Genomic DNA, 26,350 nt, shown 5'->3' with positions numbered 1-26,350 from the left:
AACGAAGAAGATGAAGCTGGTTCCAAACAAGTGTGGTAGGTGTCGCATGGAAGGGCACAACCGTTCCAGCTACACCAACCCCATATAGATTGACGTGGACGGCAGTAACGTGGATGCTGGTGTCGAAACATGAATGGCTTGAACGTGGATGATGGTGTTTTTATGTGGATAATAACGTTTTTTGAGAAATAAAAGTTGTTTAGTTTTTTGAGTTTATGAATACTCTTGTTTAATGTTTGATTGTCGACCTTAGGATGGTGGGTTGAGAATAATTGAATACTATGGTTTTGAGAATAATTGGATGTTTAGTGTGATTTGTCAAAGATTAAATTCAATTTAACCGTGGTGGACCGGATTAGGTTGGCTTGAAACTGATGTAATTCAATTAAAATTGTGGTCGGGCATAACTCTGTCCACAAGATGATAGTACTTCTACACCGTCCACAATAGTTTTTAACGTTCTAAAAGAGCAGAGACTGTTTGTTGGTATGTAACCCACAACAGTTTTTCCCAACAAACACAGCAAAACCCAAAAATAGACGTCATTGCACATCTGAAAAGAAAGCCTAAAGCAAGTACTTAGAGTTAGGTTTCCAGATTACATTGTTTGTGGGTTAGATTCACCCCACAATCACAAAAAGACGATATTGTTCTGAAAAGAAAGCCTAAAGTTTGCATAACCGATATTTTGTGGAAAGTGAAAAGCCTATGCTGGAGAGTAGTAAGCAGGCAGTACAATGGTCTTGTAGATGTCAAGCACGAACTGTTTACGGAAATCATCAACATCGCGGTCTATGATGCTTAACAAGTTTGTTGGATCCCCGTGTGCGTGCATTTCCAAGAATTTGGCAGTAACAGGTCCACAGTCGCCTCCCCTTTCGTTGATGTAGAGGTCTTTGATACGATGCCATGTAAAAGGTGCAAGGCCGCGGAACTGAGTGAGCTGGTAGTTTGCAACCTTCTTAACAAGGTAAGGTAACGCCTTGAGGACCGGAGCCATGAAACGACCAGCAGTACTGTCCTTGTACAAAGTGGGGAGAGGGTCTGAGACTTCAACAACGCCCAAGTCGAGGTTTATCGCAAGACCAACCCAGTGTTTATCACCCCATATCATGGGTGTGTAGACAGTCAACACATCTTCCATCCATTTCTTCCCGGGCTGGAGAACAAGACCCGTCAGCTGCTCGTCCCATGCGAAGGTATCTCTCTTTCTTGACTTGTTGGAATCCTTGGATATTGCCTGGATTCCAGAAGTAAGGTGAGGGGTAATGAAGGCAAGTTTTTGCTCTTCGAAGAGGCGACTATACTTTGCATCTAGCATGTGCATGAGGATTTCCATGTGCTGCAAAGAAAAATAGAACAAACTCTTGTTAAGCAAATGACATGATAATAAGTTCAAGCCACTAGTGTAAAGGTAAAATAAATTTCATAAATGTGAAAAGAGATGTGATGGAAGTGTACGTAAGTTGTTGTCCAATTCATAGGCTGTGCTAGTTGGATTAGGAAGTTGTTGGAGAAGTCGAGTTTGGAGGGAGTTATATGGAACCTGACAAGGAAAGGTGGTTAGGTAAGCTTTAGCAAGCAAAAGAGTAATCACATTTTGAAATGCACTTACGCAGCACTAAACTTCAGAATGATCTTTTTGAAAATATCCCACTCAATTTGAGATAGTGGGCTTAACAGGTCTGGCGCAGGGACAGTCTTGCAGCACAAGAGTTGTTTTGCAAGGTGGTCTTCTTCCATTGATGGAATGTGCTTGGGCGTTTGTGGAGATGGAGAGCCGTCGCTCAAAGACACAATGTCGCTGTCGTCAGTTGGTTGAGCCTAAACAGAAACAAGAGGAATTACTTGCATGAGAACCAAAATACATTCTAAGTAGACAGTTTAAGCATATACATAAAATCACTGAAACTGCACACATGTACAGCAGAGAAATGTTGGGTTTTGGGAACTGAGGAAGGTTTGGATGTAGCGGTGGCTGAGAATGCGTTGATTGTTGTCGCATGGCCTACGAAACCTGGGAGACTGTCAAGTTCGGGAGTTAAATGGAGGGGTGACAAAGGGAAGATCCGTCTAAGCGAAGATTAATTGCATGATGTGTCGTATTGGGGTTGGCTTAGGACGGGGGGTCAGGAGTAATGGCTTCGGGGCAGTTTGGGTGGGCACTAGCATCGTAGATGGCCGAACAAGGACGAAGAGATGGGGGAGTAGTTGGATTTGGAGCATAGGGGGTGTGCTGAGAGTTGAGTTGTGGACGGGTGAGCTTTGTACAGGCGGCTTTCGGGGATTAAAAAAATCATGGACGGGAGAAACACTGTGGGAACCAAAATTCGCACTGTCGATTTCCGTTTAAATAAGGAAACTAGGAAAACCCTAATTTCCCAGAGGTCCCGGATATCTGCTAATACCACACGCCAAGCAAATCAGAACACAATAATGACGACGAAGAAGTATAAAAATCGTAAGAAGAGAGGAAAGAGAAGTCTTATTCCGAATTTGCGTATGAGCGTTTACAACAAGGTATAAGCCTGGGTTCGAGAGCTGTCGGCGAGATTCCTAGTTCTAGCAACCCTAAGAGGGCTAAACCTAATTGAGTCGCAGCTCGAAATAACAAAAACGGAAAGTTGCCTAATTGCTCTAAGTGCTAAGTTTTCTCTGAAAAAGTTCCTCTTCATGCCTCTCGCCTAGGACCCCTTATATACTGGCTCCAAGGTCGGTTTACGCCTTTCCTCTTCTGCCCTTAAGCCGCCATAGCATAAAAATGGAGATATTCCATTTTTTTCGATTTTCGTAATTATTTTCAAAATTTCGTATTTATCCGCGGAAACTTGACATTTATCTTCCCTTGCGAACCAAGCGTAAACCGACATGCGGTTTACGGGCTGTTGGTTAAGAAAATCGTAAGTTGGGCCTCGAGTCATGTCTTAGGTCCCTTTGGGCCGTCTTTCGACTCGAAGCGTTTATTACGGCTTCTTTCGATAACGAATGAAATTTCCGCGGTTTTTACGGTAAAGTTTGATTGATAACTTAGAAATGGCGGGGAACGTGAGATGGGTTCGCTACGGGATTCGGGAGATAGCATCGAAGGGTAGACGAGAATGCTTGGACGTATGTCGTATCGACGTTTCGGAAGAGCTCGGTCGCTACGTAGCGACCAAGCGGAATGGACGTTTGGTCGCTACGTAGTGACTGAGCTTTGGCTCGAACTCGGTCGCTACGTAGCGACCGAGCGGAGCACGTGTTTGGTCGCCGCGTAACGATCCTTCTCGAGCTCTTGTCCGATGATTCGCTTTTCTTCCGCAAAGCTTTTCGTAAAGAAGAATCTATTTCGAAAAAGTATTTGTCGAAGAAGTTTTCTACGTTTTTCTTCTTCGGGGATTTGGACGTCAACTTCGTCGTAACCGTTTTTGACCCCAACAAACACTGATGGGGGATGAAGGTGTTTGGGAATTATGGATGGGTGAGGTATGAATGGGTGATGCATGGATGGGTGAGGTATGGATGGGTGAGGTATGGATGGGTGAAGCGTGGACGGAGGTAGCGTGGACAGGTTTACCAGTTGTGGACTTGCTGTGAGAAGTTGAGCCGTAGAGTTGTGCCGCGTATTGTCTGACGACCGGCGAGTGGCTGTGATCTTCCTCCATAGGAGCTTGCAACTGTGACAAGGTGAGGAAAACACACAAATTAAGTAGATAAAGCCTCACAGTTAATGGAACCTACAAGAAGTAGCATATAAATAACATTACCGTATGGTGAGAGGAATCAGCTTTTAGCTCCGTGTGGCATACATCGTGTGAAGAGACAGGAACGTTGACGTTTGTTGCTTCAGTTTGACATCCTTTGTGTGCAAGAGCAGTGTTGCCTTTCTTTACCAATCCTTCTCCGAGTAGGGTGTTGAAGGCAGAGCGCTTTAAAGAAGTTGTAGTCTTCTTGCTCTTAAGCAATTTGCGAAGCAGCTTTGACTCCTTTTGAAGCTTGGAGACTTGATCTAAAATTGCAGAGAGGAGCTCCAGTATTTTGTCTTCTGATGTGCTGGATGGAGCCGCGGCATGAAAGTAGCTACCGATGTGTCTCTGCTTACGGACCGTGTCTTTTTTCTTTGATGTCTTCCTTGCTTTGAGAACTTTTTTGGTGAGTGGTTTTGGCTTGTAGGCATTTTTGGGAGGTGCTTCCGGCTTAGTCTTCTTAGCTTTGGGTTGATCTTCATCATTTGTAGTAGTAGTGATAAAGGGCTCAGATGTGACTCCACCATGCCAAAGGTCGTTCGTGAAGGGGCGATGGTCAGGCCAAACTCCCCATCCAGGTTGTGGTTGGCTATTTATTGGTATCAGCGATGTGACCTGAAGCTGGAGTTTACCAAATTAACATTAACACAAATGTCAAAATCTTCAGAAGATAACAGCCATGCAAAATATAAAGAAAGTTAGTATATCGTTGAGTATATAACTTACATCAGGGTCGGCTTCAACCCTTATAATATCGATGGCGCTGGGCGCTGGGTGGAAAGGAAGATTGGGGCCGTCTAGGTCCATAATTGTACGAGAATCAAACGGGATTGAAATTGTTGACTGTAGTTTTGGCACCGCCTGGTATGCAAGGAGTTGTAGTGCAAGGGGGAATCCTATAAGCCTCAATGTCTCCTGCTTGAGGAGCTGAACCATTACTCCGATTGGGTCTTCACATTTCAAAGGAACGAACTTCGGAGGCTTCATGCAAGCAATAGTCTTGATAAAAGACTCTCTACCCCAAGGGTGTGAGCAGAAAGCGTCAACGTCTTGGACCATTCTAACGTACTTCAGAGTAGAGCGTGGCGTTTGTTGATGAGCAATGAGGACACCATCGACTATTATTATCAAAGCAAGCTGTAGCTTCTTTCGCCCTGGCATGTGTCTGTCGGTCTCTAGCTTGTGACGCAAATCAGCAATGGTTGTGAATCTCTATTTCCCTATCAACTTGATCCAATCAGGGTCTTTGTTTGCTGTAGAATGGTCTTCTTTATCAAGGGTGTATCCAACAGGGAAAGCTCCACAAGGCAAACCGGTAATGGTGCCAAACTCCTGGAGGCCGAACTTGATTGGATCGCTTCCGAAAACAGACCAGAGTGTGTGTTTGTCTCCACAGACTAGTTGTCTGGTCAACATGGCGTGTATCAATTTACCCGAAGACAGAAATTGACGCGCTGGGAGGTCAAATAGCTTCCCGAAGCAAGAGCTTCTAATATACTTGAACTCTTCGGTGTCGCGAAGAACATGACGGATGAAAGCTAGAAGCTCTGGCTTCGAGTAAATGTTGTGGCGTCCACTAGGGAAACAGTTGGTGGCGAATAGTCACGGTGGGAGACGGTGGTCCGGTTGGTTGTTGCCTGTAAAAACCGAGGGAATAAATTTAAAAAAAAAAACTAAAAGGAAAACTATGTAATCGATTTTCTGGGTTTGAAAAAAACATTAACAAAAACCCTAAAAGTGTCGATTAAGATGTAATATAAACATATACTACTGTATCTGAACAAAATAGGTGTATATTAGACCAAAACGAACCTTGCATGACTTGATGTGGAGGTGCAGAAGATGACGGCGCCGGATCTCTGAGAACGGCGGTGTTACGGAAGCGATAAATGCATCGGATGTCAGAGAACGGCGGAGTGACGGAGTGACGGAGTTTGTGAAGAACCGAAGGAGATGGAAGGAGAGACGGTGAAAAATTTAGATCTAGGGTTTACAGAAAATCGCCGCAAAGAGGCGTTGGAGAGAGAGTGAGAGAATCGTGAGAGAGTGAGAGAGAAATGTGAGAGTTTGAATTAGAGATAGGGTTGGTACAATTAGTAAACTGATGAATAGGATTTAGACCGGTTTGGTTTTCCTATTTACTCTATCATAAGGGTATAGAAAACAATGACTAAAGAAGAAGTATGTCACATGTGCAATGTGTCTTAGAGAGTAAATCCAAAGACACAAAGTGTCTTGGAGCGTAAAATTTTTTATATTTTGTTGTTTTTTTGGTCAACAGTATCTTTTTTTTTGAACAACAGTATCTCCGTAATATTATTTGAGAAGTCAGTTTCTTACATGGCGCACTCAAGTTAATTCTCACAAAACTGAATTACATGAATGCCTTTAATAAATTAAATTTACTCAATTGCCATTACTAAAAATTGTTTTATTTTCTGTTTTATTAATAAAAGTTTGATTACCTTTTAATTTAAATTTCATTTTTATAAAACAATATAATCAATAAAAAAGTAAATATATAGATTTTCTATTTGTAAAACGATTTTTTTTTGTTTATATCTTCCCAAAACAATATAAATAAAATATCTATATATTTATGTACATGAATTTTTAAAATATTATAGATTATGTTAGTTAATGCAACTTCAACATTTTATTTTTTTTCTATATTTTCAAAACAACATATATCAAATTTTATAAAATTTAGAAAATTTATTTGAACTCTTAGCAGATGAATCGAACTAAATGAAGCTAAGAAAATAAAAAAATATTATACCTTAACTAAAAATTATTGTTTAATTTTACAATATATGGAGATCAACATACCATGAACCAATCCAAATAATTATACATAAAATAACATATCTAATTAAGAAGAAAATATAATGATACTATACAATATTATTTTCATAATATAAATTAAAATAATTTCAACCTTATAAACCAACATGTAAATATTTATATCCATGCATAAAAACATAATGCTGCTTAATACAATTTTTTTTCATCATAAATATAAATTATAAAATTACTTAAAAGTTATAAACAATGAAAGCAAATATTTAAAATTATAGTGATTTGATTATTTTGTAAACATTTATTCCAGTGCATGAGCACGAAATAATCACTATTATATATATATATATATATTATTTTTTTGACTATATATAATTGAAGCGGTCACCAGCATCACCTATTGTGTAAGACTGTACAATAGTTTGTAAACTCAATACTCTCTTTTCTCTTTTTAATACTTCACATCATCTTATCTTTGTTTTGCCTAATTATTGAACATTCATGTCTCTTTTAATTTTTTCAATAATTTTATTTAATAAAATTTAACACACTAATTCACCAATTTAAATTCAAAGTTTCATCTTTTATAATTTAATAATTATATTAATAATAATTAACTTAAATAACTCAAATAACATAGTTTTAAATACTTTTATTTTATTTATTTATTTATATTCTTAAGTAATTTTAAAATAATTATGAAATTAATAAATTTTGTCAGTTTCCCTAATTTCTCTTTACTCAGATTTTGAATCAGAGGTTTTAAAGCTTTGGATGATTTTAAAAATCGAAAAAGGCAGATGTTGACTAAAACAAAGGTTGAGTATCCTTCCAATAATCTTCCATCATCTTAATGATGAATTTGAAAGCTTTGTGCTTTCCTGCTGGATCTGCTTGCATATGAAATCTGCCTCGAAGATGATCTGAACAGCTTGCGGCCTCAAATACACCATACACTTGAGTTCTCTGATTCAACCAAATCTCATTAACCAGAAAACGATTCACGCTTATTACACCAAATAAATTTAGGTCCTTGATAGCCCAAATTCATGAGTCTACAGTGTTGAACAACACTATCAAACTCATGCATTCCTACGATGGTAATGCATGAATCTTTATAACTTGAATGTTCCTCCCCATCGAATATCTCATTAAAATACCCTATGATTATCCACTTCTTATTTCTGAACATCGGTGAATCCTGATGAAACTTGATACCACCCCATAATTCTCTCCTATTCTCAGATACATTTTCCGCATATACAAAATGAACAAAAAAATTCTTCAGTCTCCCCTTCAAGAAGTACAAAGACAATTATTATTTGATCTAATTTAAACACCGACGTTAACCTGGCCTGAGGGCTCCAAACTACCCATATCCTTCTTTTTCAGTTAAACTCATAGTTATTGAAGAAAGACCAGACCAACCATTAAAAACCGTGGATGCAATCTGCACAACCTTATTCCTTGACTCTAGTCTCTATTTTGAATCCAATAAAGTGCAGAAAGCAATATATCAGGCCCAAAAAGCTGCGGTAAAGACCAGGCCCAAAGGCCTAACTTTTAAACAACTGCTGTATCTTATCTCTCTCTCTACCACTCTAGCTCTTCACCTTCAGCGAAGAAAGTTAAGAAACTCTCTCTCTCCGGATTGTTCAGACTAAAACCCTAAAAAGCTAGAGAGATGGACAGTGGTGCCACTTACCAGAGATTCCCAAAGGTGAAGATCCGTGAGCTGAAAGATGACTACGCCAAGTTCGAGCTTCGTGACACCGATGTCTCCATGGCGAACGCTCTCCGTCGCGTTATGATCTCGGAGGTCCCCACGGTCGCAATCGATCTGGTCGAAATCGAGGTTAATTCCTCTGTTCTCAACGATGAGTTCATTGCTCATCGGTTAGGTCTCATCCCTCTCACTAGCGAGCGTGCGATGAGCATGCGCTTCTCTCGAGACTGCGATGCTTGCGACGGAGACGGACAGTGCGAGTTTTGCTCTGTTGAGTTTCGTCTTAGCGCTAAATGTGTCACTGACCAAACCCTAGATGTTACTAGTAAGGATCTGTACAGCGCTGATCCTACTGTTACTCCTGTTGATTTCGGTGATTCATCGGGAGCTGATTCAAGCGAGCAAAGGTATCTCCTTTTTCATCCGTTTTGTTAACAGGAATGTGATATTGACTTTGTTATTAGAGGACAGGTTTTCAGATTCGGTTACAAGGGTTTCTGTCTTAAAGAATTAACCTCATTACCCTGATAAAAAAGACATCCATTTGGTTTGTGTTCGGACAATATCAGAATAATTGAGTGATGAAAAATGCTTCCTTTATGGTTTTAGATGCATGAATCTTTTTGCTTTTGATTGTTTTGGTCTTTTCATTTAGTAGTTTTTTGTTCCCGACTGTTTCTTTCTTTTAATTTCAGGGGAATCATCATAGTGAAACTGAGACGGGGACAAGAACTGAAGCTTAGGGCGATAGCTAGGAAAGGAATCGGGAAAGATCACGCTAAATGGTCTCCTGCAGCCACTGTTACGTTCATGTATGAGCCTGACATTATTATCAATGAAGATATGATGGACACTTTGACAGACGACGAAAAGATTGACTTGATTGAGAGCAGCCCGACCAAAGTTTTTGACTTTGATGCTGTCACCAGACAGGTTAGTTTGGACATTTGTGAATGAATGTCATATCTACAAGTTTATAGCTTTGAGACTTCAGTATGACACTCTTCCTACTTTTATTGGTGTATAAATTTTCTCTAGGTGCTTAGTGTGTTTAGCTAATTTCTGGGCAGTCATCCTTTACATCATAGCTTCTCACTATTGCTGTTAATGACACTCTGCTTCTTTAGGTTGTGGTGGTTGATCCAGAAGCATACACTTACGATGAAGAAGTGATCAAGAAAGCAGAAGCCATGGGGAAACAAGGGCTCATTGAGATCCGTCCGAAAGATGACAGTTTTATATTCACTGTTGAATCCACAGGTGCAGTGAAGGCTTCGCAGCTGGTACTGAATGCCATAGATCTCCTGAAGCAGAAGCTCGATGCAGTCCGTCTCTCAGACGACACTGTTGAAGCTGATGATCAGTTTGGCGAACTAGGTGCACATATGCGCGGAGGATGAGCGTGTGGTTTAATTTGTGCTCCATGTTTTCCCCAGTTTGTTTCGGGTTTGAGTTTATGTTTGGACCAGGGCAATCTATTTTACCGTAGCGGGACACTCTTCTTAGATAACTACTTATGAAGCAGGTGGTCTTCTGTTTTGGCCCCTGCAAACTGATCCCTTCTTAAATCTTGTTATTATGTGATTCAGACTAAAGTTTATTCTTGCTCCATGTGTTTATGACATGACCCGGCTATAGAACCGATGCCATTTACCTGAACGGTTATGTTTCGAAATAAGAGGGAAAAAATTGTACTAATTTGGCTATAGATCTAATGCCAATACACTTGGGGGTTATTGGTTTAAGATTTAAAAAATCTTATCAAAATCTATTGTTATTGGTTTAAAAACTTTTAAATTCCATTCAAATCCGTTATTATTCATAAAGTTTTTATTATGGATTTTATCATTCTATTGAATTCTGTTGTTATTGGGAGGTGAATTCCTTATGTTTTTAAGACTAGACTTTGAAAATATCATCTATTCTCATAAGATTTTAAAAATCTGTGTAATAAGAAAAACATGCACATATTACAACTAAACTCACGTGAACACATCAAACCAAATTCAATAATGGTGAATCAACTAAACTCACATGATCTGTAATTCATTATATTTTTATAGTTTCTTATTTTACAGAATATAAAAAGAACTATAAAATAAATGGCCAGAAGAAGTAGATACATGTATGTAGCTGGACACGAAAAGGAGAAGGAGAAGAGAAGAAGATATGGGTATCATTGTGTCAATTACGTGATGTTTGTATATATGGTTTACATTGAGATTTTGTTTTTGGAAATGTTCTGAAGAGATTGTTATACATTGCTTTATAAGAAGAAATATTTTGAAAATAATATATTATGCAAATCCATAAAAATCAATAAAATCTACAAAAGTCAATTCAAAGTATTTGATAGAAATTTGGAAAATATTTGTTAACTCTACTTAACTTCTAAGAATCATCTGTCAACTTTTAAAATCACTTAACTCCTTCTAAATTCTGATTCTAATAATCCCCCTTAGAATCATCACTTCAATGGCTAATGCAATTATTTGTTTGACGACATCACTAACGTCGAAACAGCGGGGGCAAATGGACAAATCCGATTCTATAAATTTGAATGATTAACGGGAAGACATCTAGTAAACAAGCAAGTCTGCCAAAAAGCTTCTTCTCTCTCTAAACCCTCTGCCATCTCACTAGGTCTCCAAATCTGAATTGTGCTCGGTGGCCGGTGTGCTCTTACGCCGCCGGTCGCCACCCCTTTTCTTCTTTTTGTCTTTTGCTGTAATATAAAGATCCTTTTCGGGTTAGCCGATATCCTTTTCCGTTGCGGATCTTAAGCTTTCGCTTTGGCGATGTGTTTTTGTTGTGTTGTACTTGCTTTTTCATCGAAGCTTTTCTTCAATCTAATTCTTTTATCTTCGATGAAAAACGTTTTAAATCACTTTCCATTGAAGCTTATATGAATCCCGATGACCAATTGATCGGATTTTTTTTTTTACCGTTTCACTTCAAACAATTCTCCAGAGAATCAGTCTTCCTTTGTAATTTAGCCTCTTATGACAAGAACTGAAGCTTAGGGCGATAGCGAGGAAAGGAATCTGGAAAGATCACGCTAAATGGTCTCCTGCAGCCACTGTTACGTTCATGTATGAGCCTGACATTATTATCAATGAAGATATGATGGACACTTTGACAGACGACGAAAAGATTGACTTGATTGAGAGCAGCCCGACCAAAGTTTTTGACTTTGATGCTGTCACCAGACAGGTTAGTTTGGACATTTGTGAATGAATGTCATATCTACAAGTTTATAGCTTTGAGACTTCAGTATGACACTCTTCCTACTTTTATTGGTGTATAAATTTTCTCTAGGTGCTTAGTGTGTTTAGCTAATTTCTGGGCAGTCATCCTTTACATCATAGCTTCTCACTATTGCTGTTAATGACACTCTGCTTCTTTAGGTTGTGGTGGTTGATCCAGAAGCATACACTTACGATGAAGAAGTGATCAAGAAAGCAGAAGCCATGGGGAAACAAGGGCTCATTGAGATCCGTCCGAAAGATGACAGTTTTATGGATTTTTACAGTCACTTTGAAGGAGATCAAGAAGAGTTGGCGCAGTAGCGGTCCAACAAATGTTCTCTCTTCAAGCGAACTGAAGCTTCCCTGGTCTTAATCAATGGTGAAAGAAGACATTTCTGCTCAGAAGGTCGCGGTTGGGATGGAAAGTGCCTTCAGATTGGGAAGAACGAGGTTCCAAATCTAAGAACGACACCATAGTCTCTCAAGACGGAGGAGCATCACAACGGAGGATTAGTGGTGGAGCGGTGCCGGCGTTTCCAACTTACTCATGGAAGCCGCGTGTCCGACATACGTGTCACTAAGATATTAGAAACTAAACACGTCTTGAGTAATTGTCGGTCTTTTTTAAGGGTTTAAAGTTGTAATTTTATATTTTGTATTGGGCCTCCATGACTATAAACCTGATCTGTGTAAACATGCCCTTTTGGGTTGTTTTAATGAAAACCGGTTGAAAAAAAAAAAAAAAAAAACGGGAAGACATCTCAATTTCTTATGGTCTAACATCTTTCATGTAGAATTCAAAAATACTCAACTATCAACAAATACTATTTAAATATTCCTTTGTTTGCTCTAATTCCATTTTCACCATTAACTTTGGCCTCATCCATTACACCCAGAAAAAAACATAGCCTCATCCACTAAAATTGGATTTAAGTTTTAGCCATGTTTGATTAGAAATCATATTAGCTTCTTTGTACTTTTGCTTTTCTCGGTGTGGTTATACAATATTTTCTTGTGTTTATTGTGTAATTTACCAAACATTAGGTGTTTGTGTTTGTTGGCGTAGTAAAACTAAATTTTAATATTTAGAGTATGCAATCATGTATTACTTAAGTTCATGCAACTGGTGTTTGTTTTTTCAAGTAAAAAAACTGGTGTTTGTTTTTAATTACAGTGTAACATAATTTTCACTTCTCTCATAACACTCTATCATACTTTATGCTTGTGGTGTATTTCCAGGTAATAAAATTCCTAAATTACCTTTTCAATTCTAACCAGAATGAGTAGGTTTCATTTGATTAAATCACTATCCAGATTCTATTTTTTTTTTCTCTTCTCATCTCTCATCTTTTTTCTCTTCTATTCCTCCTTTTCTCATCTTTATCACAGAAAAAAATCAAAGACATAGTAAGTATCAACTACCAATTGTAAGATTTAATGTTCTTTTGTTTCTTGTCTTTTACTTCTTTGTTTTTAGATTTATTAATTTTTTCAGATCTAGAAAAATGGTGGTGTTATAACCGAAGGTGATGGCTTACGAATTGCTGGTGGTGGTGTGACGAATCATTGTTCTCCTCGTTGCCGGTGGCAGAGCATGATGGAGGAGCAGAAAAGCTTGATGGTGGAGGACGAGACAAGACGTGGTTACGCTGGACTGATGTTGTTAGACAGAGGAGACGCCGGAGTGGCCACACCAACTTTGACCATAACAAAAAATGTGCAAAAACCTATAACCCTAACCACACCAACTTTGACCATAACCTCTTTTTTCACAACGAAAATCCGGACCACACCACCCACCGATCTGTTATTCATAAATTCTTTGACCACATGATCACTGGCCCTAATCTCTCTTCTCTAAACTGCAACCCTGACACAACAAGTTTAATACTGCGACATCAAGTATGACCATAAAATCTCTCTTATCTTGTCCCTCTTTTTCTATGATTTGTATTTATGTTATTAAGAGCCTTAGATCAAATTAGCTTAAACCCTATCTTACGGTTACTATTGAAGCCCAATACCCAATAAACATAAATTAGTAACAACTAAAGCAACTAACTAAATGTTCGAACCATCACGATATCTCTTTCTTACTCAAAGGCATTTCCGTCCGACAAAAGCAGCCAAAATCCAAAAATAAAGCATATAATACACTTCAAGTGTAAAGGGCCTAAATATGTTAAAGTATCATGACAAAATAATCAATTATGTAACTCTTTTTTTTAGAATTTGTATTATATAAACACCATTACTGCATTATTAAGACTACTAGCTACATAGTCCCCGCGCAAGCGCGGGGTCGGCTACATTATAGGTGCATTGTATAGTTTTGTTTACGGAATTTTATTATTTATTTATTTTTTTGTCTATAATGTGATGGATGAGACTTTAGAAATTACATAGGTTAATGAGTTTGATATAAGAATGAACGACGAAGTCATATGTTGATATTTTTATATCTTATATGTTCAAAGTTGAGGGTGATGGAAATTGTTAGTGTTTACTTAGGTAGTTGTTTGTATATAAATCAAATAGTACATGAAAAAGATAATAAATTTGGATTTAAAAATTTAACAATTTAAATAAACAATAAAATAAATTTTTCCTCTTATTTCACCAGTTGTTTTTAGAAAAACATAGAATTGTAATATATTTTAAAAAACTTATAACATTTTTAGAATTACATACTTAGGAAATTATTTTATTTATATATATTTTTTATGGACTTTGTTATAGATGATTTGGGGTTGACAAAAAAGTCTGAAATATGGCCCAATATATAGATTTTTTAAAAGCATGACTTTAAAATGTTAGAGTTTCAAAATAACTGGGCCTTGAATATGTGGTTTAGTCTGATACTGAGAAACTGTTAGGACTTCAACTCCTCTTTTTCTCTATGTCGGGAATGTGGGCACTAATTTTCCGATTTATGTAGGTAAAATTGTTTCTTAGTTTGTGAGATTGAAAAACGTAGATTGATTTTAAGCATGATTGATGAGAGGTTTACTTGCATCAGCTTCGTCTGCCGTGGGTGTTAAGTTTCGTCGGCGCCAAATGTTAGATATGCAAGAGAGAAGGTCTGAATATGTTAATTTCTTGTTTTGTTTTTTCTTCCCTCATGTTTTGTGGGTTCCACTCTTTGCTCAGGCTGTACAAAAGATAAAGTCTGGCTAGGCCGTCTCACTTCTCCGAAGTATTCCCTTGATCAACCTCCCACCAACATCTATCTTCTGATTTTGTCTTGAAGTCGAGCAGCTTCGAGAAAAATTAGCTTCCATCTGTTGTTCCGCTTGGAATGGAGAGTTCTGAATTGCCGCATAAAAAACATATTGGCAAATGACTAATGATTGTCAACAACTATCACTATACTAAATAGAAAAAAAAATCAAGGTTTTTTGTTCTGCATAAACTAAAATCTTACAACAGGGTTGTCACGGTCTTTTTTCAGGAGCAAAATCTTTTTCTTCCCAGAAACCATAGTCAATGCAATCCTTGGGAGAGAGCTATCCATGACAGAGGCTAAATTTGCGTAGATGAAAAAAATTGATCAGAAACACAGTGGATTTTTTAAGAATAAAGAAAATATGGGATAAGATTTTGACTAATTACCAGTTTCAGTTGTTGGTATGTCATTCCACTTGAATTTGCCTGATTGTAATCTTGCTTGGAGCTGCCAAATATGCTATGTTTACCAGTTTCTAGGTTTATGTTCGTAATCACTTGGCAATTGTCGAACATTCTAATCTTGACTGGAGATTGATCTCAGGAGCACCCGTGATGACTTCACCAATAATGGTTAGTGAGATGAAATGAATGAGGAATGGATGATCAATTATCGTGTACATGCTTGAGCACCTAGCAACCTCAAAATGATCGACTTTCACAATGGAACCTTCTTTCAAAGATGGCATGTAATGGCTAGCACGTCCGACGGGAGTAAACCCATGAATCACAAAATCTGCAAATAATATTATTCAACTAAGAATTAGGAAATCAATTAAAATAATTACGTTAAATAAGTGTGATAGATTGAAGATTAACTTACCTTTTCATCAAGGATGAGAACCGTGATTCCCACAAACTCCTTGTCTTTCTTGAAGTTCAGAGAATCCCAGAAGCGGAGAAAGCCAGATGCTATGCTCTGACTACTACGGCCAAGAAGGAGAGACTCGAATGTTGAGTGACGGACGCCGGGACGCCGGTTTGAGAAACTGGAGAGGCAAGGAGAAACATTTTCTAGAAGATGGTTAAAGCTAAGAGGAATCAATGAGTTTTGTGGAGATGCATATTGGATTCATCAAAGATGAGAATCATATATATATGGTTTACAGATGGGCTACAAATCAGGAACATTTATGCTAAAGCGATTTAAGATGGGGACAGGAAGAGTTCACCGGTGAAAAAATAGATTACGAACACACACGGCGCAACTCTATAACTCAGACTTGTTTGAAACAATGATGAAAAGAACCCCAACTCATGTTAAACGACAACAATTTACAATATAGGAAAACCATAATTGTTGCAAACTTGAGCTTTTTTTTTTCCATATAACGTGATGAATTCCATTAAAAATGAAACCCATAATACACTTGTAGGTCCGATCCTCAGAGGAAGTCGAAGAAGCAAGGGCCTCCGACCTTCATAAATATATATTAGATTCGGTCATCAATGTCAGTTAGCTTAGTGGTATAAATGTTGGTGTTTATATCTCAATAACTCGGGTTCGAGCCATGAACTTGACATTTTTTCACACTTTTTAAAAGTAGAGTCCACAAAACGCTGACGCGCGCTGGGGAATGAGCAAAAACTCAACTATTATAATATAGATTAGCATATGAAAAGAAATGACAATACCCTAAATTAATATTAAAATACCTTATCATTCTGAAATATTACCGCACACCAAAAAAAAAAGAAAATAGTAAAATTTGCATTAATTCAAGTTCTAAATAGTATTTTTATTTTATATTTGAATTTAATGACTAAAGTTACGATTTAATATTTAGACGGTGAAGTTAGGACAAGAGTTTAGTATAATTTAATCATTTTATTTTTGTAATTAGTACTAGTTTAGTCATTTTTTATGTGTTAATTTTGTCATACTATTTTTTTGGTGCTATCTAAATCTAAGTCATTTGCCGAAATGATAAATACTGAAATAATCCTCTCATCTAGGTTACTCAAATGGTTTACTATTCAGAGTTTTATATTCAGTTTGTGAATCAAATAATCGTTAAAATGTCAAGTCTTCCCAATATCACCACTGAAATGATAAGTCCGAATTTGCTTCTAAAGACACATCACATGTCAAGAATCAAGATTCCCATTTTATAGCCAACCAAAGATGACTCAGTCCTACACGAATAATTAAAAAAAGTAACACAAAAGTAAAATATGACGTGTGCATAGACGTGAGATTCGCCGCCTAGAACTCCTTTAATTTATCTGATCTTTTCAGTACGTGCCGCGTGTGTATATATATATACATCTCGAATGTCCTAAACTCGAAGGACAAATCAAGACCAAGGAACACAAGTTCAATCCTGACAAGAAATCCTCTGTTCTGTCTGATCGGATCTTCAATATTTTATAATTCTTTTCATTCTGCTTTCTTTTGATTGTCTGCAGCCAAACATGACTAGCGAAGTCTCTGAGCGGATTCATGTGTGTTTCTTCCCCTTCATGGCTCACGGCCACATGATTCCTATTCTGGACATGGCCAAGCTTTTCTCTAGCAGAGGAGCCAAATCAACCATCATCACAACGCCGAGCAACTCTAACATCTTGGAGAAACCCATTGAAGCATTCAAACACCAAAACCCTGGTCTCGAAATCGGAATCAAGATCTTCGACTTCCCTAGCGTAGAGCTTGGATTGCCTGAAGGGTGCGAGAACGTTGACTTCATCACCTCATACCAAAAGCCTGACGCAGGTGACTTGTTCTTAAAGTTTCTTTTCTCTACCAAGCATATGAAACAGCAGTTGGAGAGTTTCATCGAGACAACAAAACCGAGCTGTATTGTCGCCGATATGTTCTTCCCTTGGGCGACGGAGTCCGCAGAGAAGTTCGGTGTCCCAAGACTTGTGTTCCACGGTACATCTTTCTTTTCCTTGTGTTGTTCTTACAACATGAGGACTCATAAGCCACACAAGAAAGTTGCTACGACTTCTACTCCTTTTGTAATCCCTGGTCTCCCGGGGGACGTAGTCATCACAGCAGAGCAAGCCAATGTTGCTGACGAAGAGACTCCGATGGGAAAGTTTATGAAAGAGGTCAGAGAATCGGAGTCAATTAGCTTTGGTGTTCTGGTGAATAGCTTCTACGAGCTGGAATCGACTTACGCTGATTTTTACCCTAGCTTTGTTGCTAAAAGAGCTTGGCATATCGGTCCGCTTTCGCTCTGCAACAGAGAGATAGCGGAGAAAGCTGGAAGAGGCAAGAAGGCGAGCATTGATGAGCAAGAATGCCTCCAGTGGCTCGACTCTAAGACACCTGGTTCAGTTGTTTACATGTCCTTTGGCAGTGGAACTAACTTCACCAACGAGCAACTGTTAGAGATCGCTGCTGGTCTTGAAGGCTCTGAACAAAACTTCATCTGGGTGGTTAGGAAAAATGATAACAAAGGTAATATGGATAACTCACTCAAAATTTCATTGTTGCTATACCTCATTTGATAGCATGGTGTTGACTGTTGAATTACGTAACAATTATTTATTGTTATTTTTTGACTAATTACATAACAATTATGAAATGAAACTTGGTGTTGATGCGGTTTGGGACAGGTGAAAATGAGGAGTGGTTGCCTGAAGGGTTTGAGGAAAGAACGAAAGGTAAAGGGCTGATCATACGCGGGTGGGCTCCACAGGTGCTTATACTTGACCACAAAGCGGTTGGAGGATTTGTGACGCATTGCGGATGGAACTCGGCTATTGAGGGCATTGCTGCTGGGTTGCCTATGGTAACTTGGCCGATGGGAGCAGAGCAGTTCTACAACGAGAAGCTTTTGACAAAAGTGTTGAAAACAGGAGTGAACGTGGGAGCTACGGAGTTGGTGAAAAAAGGAAAGTTAATTAGTAGAGAGGAAGTTGAGAAGGCAGTGAGAGAAGTGATAGTTGGTGAAGAAGCAGAAGAAAGGCGGGAACGGGCCAAGAAGCTAGGCGAGATGGCTAAAGCAGCTGTTGAGGAAGGAGGATCTTCTTTTAAGGATTTGAACAAGTTCATGGAAGAGGTGAATGGTAGAAAGTAGAATAGAGACAGAACATGTGTTCATGTTGTTTCATGTTGTGAGGTGGGTTCTTAGCTTTATTAGCTTTAGCTACTATTGTTGAGTTATGTTGAGAGATAAGTCTATAGTGTAAGAGCATGTTTATTGCTAAAACTTTAACTGTTGCTTAAGTGGTTCTTAATGAATTTTTAAGTATTAAAATTAAGCTAAAATAATGTTAAGAAACACTTAATTATAGTGGTTTATTGGTAGTTGCTTAATTTAAGGTTCTTAACAATAAAAAAATATTAAATTTATTTTTAAACATAAAATTTCAGTTAAACATAACATTTTAAACATAAATTTTAAAATACAAACATAAAATCAGGAAAACAAAAATTACTAAAAAAACGATAATAATTTGAAAGAGACATCGAAGCTCAGTTGTTATCTTGATCACGTCCAAATTTACGCCATATATGTTCAACAAAATCACATTTCAGTTGTTGATGCGCTTGTCTATCACAAATTCTTGTTCGAACACCTATCTGATTGGCGATATTTGTAGGGATGTCTGTTGAATATGTGAGATCGATATGTGAACTTCCGCTTCCTTCTCCTTGTTGAAAATCAGAAACTTCGTATTGAGTGTAGTCATCTCGTTCGTTTTCTACTATCATACTATGGAGTATGATATATGCTCTCATAATCTTTCCAATCTTGACTTTATCCCAAGAAAGTGCCGGATTTTTAACAATGGGAAATCGAGCTTGCAAGACTCTGAAAGCACGTTCGACATCTTTTCGGGCAGCTTCTTGACGTTGAGCAAATAAAACTGCTTTAGGCCCTTGTGGAATTGGAATAGATTAGATAAAAGTTGCCCATTTTGGATAAAGATCATCGGTGAGATAGTAAGCCAAATGATACTCTCTTCCGTTGACCGAGAAATTCACTTGCGGAGCTTGACCATTTATTATGTCATCAAAAACAGGTGAGCGATCAAGAACATTGATATCATTTAAGGTACCTGGAGGTCCAAAAAACGCATGTCATATCCAAAGATCATATGAAGCAACCGCCTCTAAAACGATTGTCGGTTTTCCAGAACCACAAGAATATTGCCCTTTCCAAGCGGTGGGACAATTCTTCCACTCCCAATGTATACAATCGATGCTTCCTATCATCCCGGGAAATACACGAAGCTCTCCAATATGAAGTAGACGTTGAAGATCATCCTGTGTTGGTCTTCTTAGGTACTGATCGCCGAACAAATCTATTACTGCTTCGACAAAATTTTCCACACATAACCGAGTAGTGGTTGCACCGAGCCTGAGGTATTCGTCGACCGCATCAAGCGCAGAACCATATGCCAACACACGAATAGCTGCTATACACTTTTGAAGTGTAGAGATACCAAGCCTTCCGAGACCGTCCTTCTTCTGGCGAAAGAATTGAACTTCATTTGAAAGACGATCAACAATATGCATGAACAATGGTTTGTTCATTCGAAATCGTCGTCGGAATAGATTTTATGGATACGTTGGAGCGTCACTAAAATAATCATTCCATAATCGGAGATGACCTTCTTCACGGTTTCTTTCGATAAAAACTCTTCTTTTTCTTGTCTTCTCACCCAAATTCTCAAATGCTTCATCGAATGCTTCATCGAAAGTTTGATCAAAATATTGATCGAAATTTTCATCCATTGACTCTTCGAAATTGTTATGAGAAGAAGATGTCATGAGATGAAATTTTTTAAGATTTTTATAAGTGTGCTTGTGATGAGAATTGAGAGAATGGACAGAATTGAGAGAATGAAAAATAGTTTTTTATAAGTGAAAATTGTTATGAAAACTTAAAGAGAATTGAGGGAATTGAGAGAATGAGTGTGTTTGTGATGAGAATTTAAAGAGAATGGAGGGAATTGAGATGATGAGTGTGATGGATGATAACTTGCAAGAAATGAGAGAATGAGAGAATGAGAAAGTTAAAAATACTATAAGTGTGATTGCGATGAGTCATTTTTATAAAACTCTAGTGACATCTCCGTGATGCAAAATAACAAGAGGGAAATAATACAAAACTCTCGTGTTTTTCTTGTTCTGTACAAGTCAGCCATGAACAGAAAAATACAAAACTCTTGTGACAGAAAAATACAATAGTACAAGTCATTCACAAGACAATACAAAACTCTCGTGTTCTTCTCTGCCTCCGGCTGTCGTGTTCTTCCTGCCTCTCCACTCTCGTGATACAAGAGTACAAGCCATCACCTCACTGCTGTCTACAAGAGTACAAGACAACATTATACAAAAACCATTTGTTAAATACAACTAAGCAACAACAAGAACATCAGTGTCATAGAACAAGATCAGCAACATTTAAGCATTACATTTAAACAACTAAGCAAAACAGAACAAGAACATCATCCGCTTACAACAAGAACAAGAACATTTAAGCATTACAGGAACTACATTAAACAGAACAAGAACAAGTTTTAACGAAATAGAACAAGCAAGAGAACAAGACAACTAGAATCAGAACAATTCATTGATGAGTTTTTTTTTTTGAGGGCTTCCTCATACTCAGCCAAATGTTCTTTTTTTTTTCAATAAGACTCTCAAGCAGTCTCATCTTAGATAAGCGTTCTTTAGCTTCCAAATCCTACGGTTTGATTGTCCACATATTTTCAAACTTATTCACAGTCTTCTCCTCAACAAACGTCATCTTCCCACTCGCCTTTGAGGCTTTAACACCCGGTGGACGCTTCTTAGAATCTGCTTGAGATGCTGAAGAATCTGCACCATCCTCACATTTTCTTTTTTTTAGAGGTTCCTTCGTCCTTAGCAGATGAAAGCTCACACCACTTCTGGTCGTTCCTCAGCTCCTTCCAAGCATGTTCAATGAGGAATTTCTTCTTATGGTTGTTGTAAAATATTTGATAAGCTAGTTTGAGCACATCGTTTTCGTTTTGACCAGAAGTCTTCTCTCTGCTTGCAGCTTCATAGGCTCCACAGAACTTGCAAACGAGATCATTGATCTTGTGCCAACGGTGCTTGCAATGACTACCCTCTCTCTGTTCGCAGCCACCATCTTGACGACTTTCCGTAAAGTAAGCTGCTACTCTTGTCCAGAAAGTGCTTGACTTTTGCTCAGTGCTATCTACTGCATCTTTGCTCGTGTTTAACCACGAGCTGATCAGCACAACATCATCCGCTGGTGTCCATTTTTTTCTTTCTCTACGGTTAGCAGGAGTGTCTCTAACGAAGGCTGAATCAGCTGTACCTTGACTGGCAAGAAAAGGAACTTGGGTTGAAGAGAGGTCGACACTATCTTCATAGGATCCAAAGGCAATATCTTGTTGACTATTGAGTAAATCAACAAACTTTGGATTCTGCATATATGGATAGGAATCCATATACGAAGATGATAAAGAAGAGAAAAATTAAAGACAAAAGGGGAGGAAGTGGGAAGAGAAGGCCCCATGCGCTTGCTCAAGAAAGAGGAGAACGAGAGTGTTTAATAGGAGGAAGAGAAGCATTGAACACAACCAATTCGAGTGAACATATGTCTAACGTAATTATCACACAAGACCATCGATATGTATCAAACCATAACTACAATTTATTATCTTAACACAACCATAACCTAACGCATTCATCACACACGCATTTATTACGGTTATTACCTAAACTAACCATCAACATTTACACCAACGAGAACAAAGAGAGGGGTTTACATGTATCAACAATCGTAGGACTTTGCTCTCATGAACCTGGATCAAGCATCTTGATCAAACAACCTAAAGACAAAAAAGACAGAAACAAATCACTTCCAAAACAAACAACATCATATTAAGATAAGAGCTCTCGACAGAGAATAAAAAGCAACATCAACAAACCACAAACAACCAAATGTAATTAACAATGCTTCATCCAATTCACGAGACCAAATACATAGGTTTTATCCAATTCAACAGAGCAAAGACAAAGGTCTACCTTTATCATGTAGCTCTTGATCGTGTGGCTTTTGTTATGAATAATCGTGTGGCTTTTGCCTGAGAAACCTTGATCATGCCTCTTGATTCTTCCATCTCACAACACAAAGACAGGAAAAAAATCAAAACAAATTATTGCATGTTCCTCATTTTAATTTTCTCGATCTGTTCGAGATAACCAAAATCAAATACATGCAAAATTGAAATATCCAAACAAATATACATATTAACAACGCTTGAGAGAGAGAGAGAGCCGTTTTTCGCCGAGGAGAGGAAAGAAACAGAGAGAGAAAGTGCCGTTTCCCTTCCTCAACGACAGCCACCGACAGAGACGTGGCCTTATCGTCGAACAGAGCCACCTATCGGGAGAGATCTCGCCTTTCGCCGAGGAGAGGAAAGAAACAGAAAGAGATCTCGCCGTTTTCCTTGGTGGACGAGAGCAACAGATAGAGGGGACGTCGTTCGCCTTCGACAGCCACCGAGAGAGACGCCGCCGTTTCATCGAAGAGAGCCACCGATCGCAAGAGATGTCGCCTTTCGCCACAGAGAGAAAGAGAGAGAGAGAAAAAAAGAAAAGAAGAAACGCGACGGAAGCCAACGACACCTGTCCTCCAGCCATTTACTTTGCGACACGTGCACGGTAAGGGGCGACGCTTCCCGTGCTTAATTAAGCAACGCCTGTTCTCTTTTTATCTTTTTTTTCTATTATTTTAATTGCAATTAGCCTTAAGCAACAACCTTAAGCTACTGCAATAAACTTGCTTTACATAATAAATTTATAATTGTTGGAACCTCTGTTTCTTGTACAAAATGAATAGGCTGACTTTTTCGGTGGTTAATGGTTGTCGTTGCCAGATTAATAGTTTGTTGGAAAGGTTGCAACGAGCATTATATATTCTTGAATTGAATGAGAGAGGGAGAGAGCAAGTTGAAATGATCAAAAGACAAAAGACGTCATTTCCTTCCCACATGATTTTCTTTGGTCAAAGGTTTCAAAATTTAACTGAATGAAAATCTGATGACCAAAAAAAGACAAGGAAAAGAACGTGAGGAGAAGGAAAAAGTACTTTTAATGGGGGCGGTAGCCGTTAGGTTTCGAGCTCCAGTCTTAATGGGGGCAAAAAAAAGGATTTGGCCAACTAAGCTATAGATATACGTGATGTCTAATGCACAAACATTAATTTGTAAATTTTTGTGGGGGCAGCTGCCACCTTCCTATCCTACTTAGATCTGCCATGGTTCGGCTCCCCCACGTGCGTCGTCCACAGCCCGCTCAGCATGGGACATGTCTAGTCGCACTAACAAAGTGAAATTAAGAGTTAAGGAAAGATATATCATATTTCGACTCCATGTCGTTTACGGAAACGTTTTCAAATTTGACTTACTGTTTCATTTATTTTAGGGAAGTTTACTCAAACATAACATATTTTAGGAAAATTGACTAGAACCATACAAATCTTTTTTTCTATTACTGGCATTTTTTAAATACCAAGCGTGCCATTTTTTACGTTATCAGAAAAATGGTATTTACAAGAATGCAATTACTTTCCGTTGCCACATAAGCAAAAACCTGGCGCTACGTAGGAATTGGGTTCCGTGTTTTCTTTAAGTCAGCCGTAAATCGTAACATACGTCATTACGGCTGATTTATTGCTACGTGTCGGCTGAATTAATAAACACGGCTAACTTAAGAGGAAATGGCTAACTTAAGAACATAAGTCAGCCGCCCGGTACGACTGATTTACAGAAATGTGGCTGATTTATGGGATAATGGATGACTTACATACACAAGTTACAACTGACTTATACATCGGCGGTATGATTTCTGGAAAATCCGGCTGAGTTGTAGTTAAGAAATGGCTGAGTTATGTTTCCCTGACTGAGTTAATGAACATCGACAGGTTGAGTTATTAAATTTACGGCCGACTAATGAGATGTTGTTACGGCTGAGATTATATTTAATCAGCTGTAATATGATGGATTAACAGCAAACTCAGCTTATTTACGGCTGACTTATTAGTGAAAGATTAATTACTAGAATGGCATTCGTTTGATGGCTGATTTATGTGACGATACGGCTGATTTATAGTTTTTCAGCCTAAATACGGCTGATTTATTAGCAAAAAATTAATTACTGAAATAGTATCCACGGTTCGGCTGAGTTACATTGAACATAATGGCTGATTTACTTAGGCTGAGTTATATATTCGTTTGTCAGCTGATTAACTGATTTTCAATATCATCCGCCATGTCATCAACTCGGATTTGCCATGTCATCACTAACGAACGAAATTTAGAACTTTGTTTATGAGACTGTTCATGTTCTTCTTCATCTTAGTTATCTATAGTCTTCATCTTTCTCAGTTGGTTATGGATCCGGTAATTATTGTTTCCGGTAAATGGATTAAGAAAAACATATATGTATTCAACGTCGACAGTAGAGGGTGTAGAGTTCTTCATTTAGATGAGAAAACAACACATGAAGATTTCGCAAAGTCTGTTCTCGATGATTACGGATTGAATGATTTGAGGGATCATATTCAGCTTAGCTACATGTTCTCGAATAAAGCATTGAAAACAATGGTGCACAACACTCCACCAGTTTACGTGTCCAATACTCGACAATTGCAAGGTTTTGTAAGCCTAAAGAAAATCGAACGACTATGTTTCTGTGTGGAGATTACGGAGAACAAGGATGACAGAGCAAGAGAGAAGAGTAAAACATTTTTCAGTTTTAGCTCAGAAGTAGAAGCTTCAAAAGTTGAGTCCAGAGACGAAAATTACATTGGGAGTTACGATGGTTGCAGTTTGGAGAAGGAACAAGAGGACAATGAGAATGACTGCTCTAATAATGTGCAAGGAGAAAAACACGATGTAGTCGGAGAAGATGAAATACACAAAGAAAACTAAGAAGATGATGAATTTGAAAGCCGATTTGATATGTTCGACGACTCGGATGGTGCATCATCTGAAGATGATAACTTCAGCTCATACGGTGAGTCTCCTACAGAAGACGGAGATTCACCAACGCTACCTCCCAAGAAGAGATATCAGAACTTCTCGATGAGCGGATCTAAAGGGAATCTGGAGGTTCTAAGGTTGGAGATGTCGTCGATAGACCTTGCGGTAGGGCAATGATACGAGAGTAAAGATGATTTGGAGAGACGACTGAAACTTCTTACAGTGAGGCATCGATTTGATTTTGATGTAGAAACATAAACCTCGACATCATACGTTGTTAAGTGTTGGGTTGATGGATGCCTCTGGAGAGTTCGTGCTTCTACCCAAGGGGAATCCCCGGCGTTTTATGTTTGTATTTACGATTCGAATCATACATGTTCTGTAACTGAACGTTCTAATCGATCTCGACAAGCAACACCGGATATTTTAGATGAGTTGTGCAAGAACTTTCTCGGCGTCGTTGGTTCGGCTGTTCGCCCTACGAGTGTCGGAATAGCTATCACTAAGCAGTTTGGTGTAAAGCTAATTACTTTGTTGTGGCTGAGTTATGTTAACGATACGGCTGAGTAATATGAAACGTAGCGGCTGACATATTTATACAATGCGGTTGGGTTATTATAATGGTAGATGCGGCTGAGTTATAATAAATATAGGGCTGAGTTATTTTTACGTTATGGTTGTCTTAA

The 26,350-nt window shown here is 38.3% G+C and overlaps 4 protein-coding genes and 1 long non-coding RNA gene across 6 annotated transcripts; 3 read left to right on the top strand and 2 right to left on the bottom strand.

Moving 5' to 3' along the window:
* Positions 1-706: 706 nt before the first annotated feature.
* LOC125590402 lies at positions 707-4,886 on the bottom strand. Its single transcript, XM_048763964.1, has 6 exons — positions 4,452-4,886; positions 3,747-4,346; positions 3,423-3,656; positions 1,616-1,824; positions 1,462-1,546; positions 707-1,342 (listed from the first exon to the last, which is right to left on the bottom strand). The coding sequence occupies exons 1-6, from the start codon at positions 4,884-4,886 to the stop codon at positions 707-709; spliced, it is 2,199 nt and encodes a 732-aa protein (XP_048619921.1).
* A 3,230-nt stretch (positions 4,887-8,116) lies between these two features.
* Positions 8,117-9,909, top strand: LOC106445647 (DNA-directed RNA polymerases II, IV and V subunit 3). The gene is made up of 3 exons (XM_013887237.3): positions 8,117-8,657; positions 8,946-9,183; positions 9,378-9,909. Exons 1-3 carry the CDS (start codon positions 8,209-8,211, stop codon positions 9,648-9,650), a joined length of 960 nt encoding a protein of 319 aa, XP_013742691.1. The 5' UTR covers positions 8,117-8,208; the 3' UTR covers positions 9,651-9,909.
* A 1,296-nt stretch (positions 9,910-11,205) lies between these two features.
* LOC106448063 (DNA-directed RNA polymerases II, IV and V subunit 3-like) lies at positions 11,206-11,915 on the top strand. Its single transcript, XM_013889995.3, has 2 exons — positions 11,206-11,463; positions 11,658-11,915. Exons 1-2 carry the CDS (start codon positions 11,341-11,343, stop codon positions 11,817-11,819), a joined length of 285 nt encoding a protein of 94 aa, XP_013745449.3. The 5' UTR covers positions 11,206-11,340; the 3' UTR covers positions 11,820-11,915.
* A 5,053-nt stretch (positions 11,916-16,968) lies between these two features.
* On the top strand, positions 16,969-18,931 carry LOC111207824 (UDP-glycosyltransferase 73B5). Its single transcript, XM_022706213.2, has 2 exons — positions 16,969-18,129; positions 18,288-18,931. Exons 1-2 carry the CDS (start codon positions 17,139-17,141, stop codon positions 18,749-18,751), a joined length of 1,455 nt encoding a protein of 484 aa, XP_022561934.1. The 5' UTR covers positions 16,969-17,138; the 3' UTR covers positions 18,752-18,931.
* A 69-nt stretch (positions 18,932-19,000) lies between these two features.
* On the bottom strand, positions 19,001-25,017 carry LOC111207825. 2 transcript variants are annotated; one of them, XR_002660071.2, is made up of 4 exons: positions 22,927-25,017; positions 22,705-22,792; positions 22,446-22,508; positions 19,001-20,990 (listed from the first exon to the last, which is right to left on the bottom strand). It is a non-coding gene; the product is annotated as an uncharacterized LOC111207825 (long non-coding RNA). The 2 variants fall into 2 exon arrangements; XR_007325949.1 differs by having other exon boundaries at positions 22,705-25,009.
* Positions 25,018-26,350: the final 1,333 nt, after the last annotated feature.

This window comes from Brassica napus, chromosome C7, assembly GCF_020379485.1.
Source record: "Brassica napus cultivar Da-Ae chromosome C7, Da-Ae, whole genome shotgun sequence".
Lineage (NCBI taxonomy): Eukaryota > Viridiplantae > Streptophyta > Magnoliopsida > Brassicales > Brassicaceae > Brassica > Brassica napus.
Note: the sequence above shows the minus strand (reverse complement) of the source record. Positions and strands in the feature narration are given on the sequence as shown.

Coding starts and splice junctions, on each gene's coding strand:
- LOC125590402 (XM_048763964.1), bottom strand. CDS start 4,886: ATGCCAGGGCGAAAGAAGCTACAGCTTGCTTTGATAATAATAGTCGAT. Junction 4,347..4,451: donor GGGTTGAAGCCGACCCTGAT/GTAAGTTATATA, acceptor GGTAAACTCCAG/CTTCAGGTCACATCGCTGAT. Junction 3,657..3,746: donor CTGATTCCTCTCACCATACG/GTAATGTTATTT, acceptor ACCTTGTCACAG/TTGCAAGCTCCTATGGAGGA.
- LOC106445647 (XM_013887237.3), top strand. CDS start 8,209: ATGGACAGTGGTGCCACTTACCAGAGATTCCCAAAGGTGAAGATCCGT. Junction 8,658..8,945: donor GCTGATTCAAGCGAGCAAAG/GTATCTCCTTTT, acceptor TTTTAATTTCAG/GGGAATCATCATAGTGAAAC. Junction 9,184..9,377: donor TTGATGCTGTCACCAGACAG/GTTAGTTTGGAC, acceptor CTGCTTCTTTAG/GTTGTGGTGGTTGATCCAGA.
- LOC106448063 (XM_013889995.3), top strand. CDS start 11,341: ATGTATGAGCCTGACATTATTATCAATGAAGATATGATGGACACTTTG. Junction 11,464..11,657: donor TTGATGCTGTCACCAGACAG/GTTAGTTTGGAC, acceptor CTGCTTCTTTAG/GTTGTGGTGGTTGATCCAGA.
- LOC111207824 (XM_022706213.2), top strand. CDS start 17,139: ATGACTAGCGAAGTCTCTGAGCGGATTCATGTGTGTTTCTTCCCCTTC. Junction 18,130..18,287: donor TAGGAAAAATGATAACAAAG/GTAATATGGATA, acceptor GGTTTGGGACAG/GTGAAAATGAGGAGTGGTTG.